The sequence below is a fragment of the Atta colombica genome, unplaced genomic scaffold (genome assembly GCF_001594045.1).
Source record: "Atta colombica isolate Treedump-2 unplaced genomic scaffold, Acol1.0 scaffold225, whole genome shotgun sequence".
Taxonomy (NCBI): Eukaryota; Metazoa; Arthropoda; class Insecta; order Hymenoptera; family Formicidae; genus Atta; species Atta colombica.
Window position 1 is genome coordinate 1,310,757 of NW_017259322.1, and position 5,447 is coordinate 1,316,203.

The 5,447-nt window shown below is 44.7% G+C and overlaps 1 protein-coding gene across 1 annotated transcript in view; it reads right to left on the reverse strand.

Moving 5' to 3' along the window:
• The window catches only part of LOC108688065 (dynein regulatory complex subunit 7-like), a 131,207-nt gene extending 127,825 nt beyond the window's left edge, over window positions 1-3,382 (reverse strand). Inside the window, exon 1 of the mRNA XM_018194157.1 lies at window positions 3,110-3,382. Within this exon, the coding sequence (XP_018049646.1) occupies window positions 3,110-3,382 (273 nt within the window). The remainder of the gene's footprint in view (window positions 1-3,109) is intronic.
• Between the last annotated feature and the right edge of the window lie 2,065 nt (window positions 3,383-5,447).

Below are 5,447 nucleotides of genomic sequence, written 5' to 3' on the forward strand. Positions count from 1 at the left end.
GTAATCTACAATATAATTATAGTTATAAGTACTAAACATTTTTCTCTCAGCATGTAAAAAAAAATCGAGAATACTAAGGAAACTGAGAAAGGAAATTACAACTTTATTTTTAAACATTAGTACAGTAACAATAGTTTATTTTTAAATACAATTGAGATAACGACGACTTATATCTCTCAGAGCCGTTATTACTGAAAATCGAAATACATATACATGTACCTTCCTTTTATCTTATATAATGAACTTTTTCGAGAATTTCAAGGATTCTTATCGACAGATCGATAATGACATATCATTAACAAATTACTCATTTAATTGTTAACTTCTTACCGTAAACTTCTCCGATTAATAATTACATTATCATCATTAAGGGCGAACTCTTCGTACTTTTGAAGTCCAAACGGAACAGAACGGGGCTCCAATTCTTGAAAAGAAAGTATACGAAAAACTCGTATATACTATTGTTTTTTTCGTATACGTTTCTTTTCAAGAATAGAGGCTCAGAACAGAACAGAATGAAGTGAACGAAGCATCGGCCATCAGCGACGAGATGAAATGCCGGAGCAAAAGAGGAGGAGAGTCATTTATTCTTATCGACGAATCGATAATAACATATCATTAACAAATTATCCATTTAATCGTTACCATAAACTTCTCCGATTAATAATTACATTATCATCATTAAGGGCGAACGCTTCGTACTTTCGACAAACAGAACAGAACAGAAATGAACGAGGCATCGGCCGTCGGCGACGATGAGACGCCATGGCCAGGGCAAAAGAGCAGGAGAGTCGTTTATCGATATTATCGTGCGGCCGGCAGCGGCAGCGCACCGTCGCCTCGAAGGAACGATAGCGAGCGACCGTTAACTCAGGCCGCGACGCGACGCGACAGCACACATGTCGCGCAAATAGCTCGGCGTAGCCGTGTATATGCGTGTATATGCACACGCACGCGTATACACGCATACACGCTCACGCGTCGCGCACTCTTGCACGTACACGGTACACATGTGAATCCGAGACGCGTTTTCGCGCTCACGCTCGCGTGTGTATATCCTTCCGCGAAAGGCAGGCGAACCGGACGACGACGACGACGACGATGACGATAACGACGACGACGAAGATGAGCGAGGCCCGACACTGCTTCGCTTCTTCGTTTCATCGTATACGCTTCGAGGGAAGCAGGTGAAAATTAATTGTACGGGTTTTACTCGACTCGCGTTCTACGGAAGAGTCGCGGATCCAGTCTGCTCGCGTCTACCCGCGACAGCGGCTCGTGCAAGGTGTACGTGTGTATATGTATGTATGTATGTATGTATATGTGTGTGTGTGTGTGTGTGTGTGTGTGTGTGTATGCGTGCGCGCCTTCATCCTATAACACCAGGACGCCATCGATCGATTTTCCTCTCGGCGTCGTCGTCGCCTTGTTGCCCATCGCCCTCATCACATTCCCCCCCCCATCCCTCCTTCCGCCCATCGACTCTTCTCCCCGCCGTCGCGAACGCTTCCTCGTGCCTCTCGCGACGCAATGTTGGCGCGCGCGAGACTCGATTCGTTAATCGTAGATCGAAGCCGCGTCACGCCAACGGCCAACGCGCCTTATCCGCGAAATCATATTTTTGTTACGTCGCCGCGCTCTTAGCAACGCCATAACCGCCGCGCGTATTTCACGTCCGGGACTGGGGTCAGCTGCTCTCCGCGATATACGCGGACTGAGAGATACGAGCGGCGTCGCGGCCATCGTTAAAAAGAGAAAATTATTTCCTTTATATACCGAATTAATTTCGACGATACCACGAGCCGAGCCAAGTCACTGTTACAACCTATCAAGATGTTATTCACATAAATGTCATCATGAGTTTATCAAGCATATTAATTCCGTCTATCTTTTTCTCGGAACATCTTATTGTTTCTCGAATGTCTTATTACATTGCTATTTCACGGGAGAAATCATCGATCTCGTGTACATCTGCAATTTGGTTTGAAAGTTATCCATCCGTGTTTCAATAGTATCCAACTGATGCTTTAACGTGATTTATAATTAATTATAATCTCGCCTGGCATTACAATTCTGTTAGTTTTAGTGAACTCCAAATCGATTGAATCTAAGATTATTTGCGATAATTCCTTACCTCATTCATTTATCACAGATTTTTTATGTTACATATTTATATACGTAGAGTAACTATCGGTTATTGTGTCTATTCTTATTAATGTACTTTTGAAAGAAGTCATAAGCAAAAGTAAACGAGAAAAATACTTGTTAAATTAAATTATTAATGTATATGACATAAAGTATGTTTAATTTTTTAACTATTAAAATATAGCCAATATTTTTTCGAAAATATAAGAAATTTATATGAGTCCGGTAATACTGCAAGATTTTAAATTTTTCCATATATGTATAAGAACATTGTGTTATGTATGTACATTGAAATGATGAGTACAATTAAAGTAATGATTTATGCAGTATTAAACAATTAGCTAACATTTATTATCTATTTTAATAACTATATGTTAAATGAATCAAATGTGGATAGGCAAATTGGAGGCACATTAACACAAAGCTATTCCTAATGAGAGACAAAAATTTGTCTTATTTATGTTTTATTTTTATCAAGAACATTTAAAATATTAACATACTATTTTAAAATAAAGAATTTATTCTTAAACATAATAAAATATCGTTATAATATTAACAGAAACAATAAATCTCAAGCATAGCTGAAAAAGACGTACGCAGCCGTGCTCATGCTTGTCATCATCGCGATACGCTTTCATCCGAGATTTTAGCAAAGTTGGAGCTCTGAAATCCTAAACGTGCGCGGGGACAGCGATAATTATCGAGAGTAGGACGCCTCTCTCTTTCTCTCTCTTTCTCTTTCTTTCGCTCTTGCTGTCTTTCTCTGCGCTTCGGTCGCGCGGTGAAAAACGAGCCGGTATACGTGACGAAATGCGGTCGGTCCTCGCGCGTGTATCGCCGACGAGGCCGCGGGATATCGGGGCGCGTACAGGTACACACTTGTCGCTTATTCGCGTTCGTGCGAGCGCGACGGTTACTCGCGGTAAATTTACCCGCGAATTATCGCGAGAGCGAGTCTCCTTACCGCGCCTCTCCTCTCCTCGCCTTGCCTCGCCATGCCTTGCCTCGCCTCGCCTCGCCTCGCTTCGTCTCGCTTCGCCCCGCCTCGTCTCGCTTTGCCTCGTCTCGCTTCGCCTCGCCTCTTCTCGTGCCTTGCCGCGCTCGTTGTAACTCCGGTCTCCGCGTCGAATGCTTGATACCGTAGGTATCCGGATTTTAGGCCGCGCGCTCGTAAATCCGACTCTCCCTTGGGGATTGCAGGCGGAGGTGGCGAGAAGGATTTAAGGTTTTGCTGCATCCGACATCCTCTGACCCTCTCTCTCTCTCTCTCTCTCTCTCTCTCTCTCTCTCTCTCTCTTTCATATTTCGCACAAAAGGGAATGCCGGGAAACCTCGGCAAATGTTATAAATATTACGGAATTTCCTTATTATGTAAAAGCACGAGAGCAGTTCAGTTTTTTTGTACTGGATGGATATGCATTTCTTGTTCTTTCTTTGAACATTGTATGTGATTCGCGAAACCGCTTCAGACTTGAAAATATTATTTAGATTTGACATTCGATTAATCCACCTATCTAAATATTATGTAAATGTGATCAGGGATACATCCGGTGTCAGAGACTTGAATTATTTTCTGCTTAAACGATTAATAAATATTGTTAATGACAAAAAGGGATACAATGTAAGAGTCGAGTCGGAAAAAATCTTTTCAAAAATTTCTTTTCCAAGAATTCTTTTCAACATTTCCACTGTTCTTGGAATTTTTCGTGTCTATCACCACGATATGATATAACCCAGACCCCACTTTCTAGGTCTATGGGGTAGGGGTAGTAATTCACAATACCTCAATTCGTCGCATACCGAACATCCTACCTCTCGTTACGCGTGACATCGTTGTCGATGGGTCAAATGACGGAGAAGTAGAAAAGAGACGCGCAATGAAGGGCACAGGAAGCTGGAAGGGAGTATCGCAGACAATTCGCCGAGGATGATAGGGTAGGCGAGGAGGGATGAACCATCGTCGCTGGCGTTACGACAGAAGATATGGAGGGGGGAGATGCGCGCAAAATAATACATCCTGACGGGTACCGCGCAGGTGGTGGGGCAGTCTGACTGACCAGTCGAAGTCGACCACCGCGACGGCAACGGAGTTGGCAGTCAGTTCTATTGTAGTCGTCGCGCTCGACACGAGTATTCGGATGACACGGTAGTACAAAGTATCCGGTGAGCCTTTGTGAGAGTTTAGAGTTTAGTGATCAGCTCGTATCGTAAGAACGGAAAACCAGACGCTACGCGAAACGAACGCACATCTTTCGGGGTGTCGCGCTCGCGAGCATCGTGTTGATCACTTTGTTGATCCAAAACTTGATATTCGTGAGAGAACGAAAGGACAGACGCAACGTAAAACAAACGCCGCATCATAGTAGTGTTAATCGCGATTCGCGATCTATGTTCGCGAATCTATACTAAAAAAAAAGCCGTATCCTTGGACAAGGACGAGAAACACGCTGTGGCGAAAACTGAAAACTGATCTTGGATTCTTGGAGCCGGTGCGCGATCTTCCGTGCCGGAACGTGTGTGCCTATCGCCGTCTCCATTTCACCCGATTCATCTATCTCGCTCACGCTCCGACTACCACCCCAACCATGCTATTCCTCGTGGTACAGCAATAATATCGTTTCCCGCGCGCACTTCGGATTGGCTGTTGCAGTCGCAACTCCGGTGGAGAGCGGTGAGGTATACCGGGGAGTACCAACACGCTCCGTTTTACTCGCGCTAGCGCCGTCAACGGAGAGGAGCAGAGGGAGAGCGATACGTGGAGCGGCAAGGTGTAGAGCAACGGCAGCAGCAGTGCCTTGCTTCGACGGAGGGCAGCAGTGTGTAGGAGGGGGAAGAAGCGTGAGAGAGAGAGAGGGAGAGAGAGAGAGAGAGAGAGAGAGAGAGAGAGAGAGAGAGAGAGAGAGAGAGAGAGAGGGGGTGGTTGTAGTCGCCCGACCGACCGACCGAGTTGTTTCATTCATAAAAAAGTTCTTTATTACTCTCTGTGAGCGCATGTGCTATTCCACGGAGGAGGAACGAGTACTACTACTCCCCCGACTGGCTGCGACGGCGTAACCGCGTTTACACACAGTATTATTTACTACTGTGCGAGATACGAATCGGCGCCACACGCCGTACCGGCAGCGCGGCGTACGGATCGTTCCGTTCTAATCTCCACGTTCGTACCAGTCATCATCGCATTCGTCGTTCAGAGAGAAACTTTGTGTGTCCGTAGCAACGAACGTATAATTTGACTTTTTAAACTTATTCCTGGTTTCTAATATCAATCTCGTGCCAAATACTCTTAAATAGTGCTTTGAAAA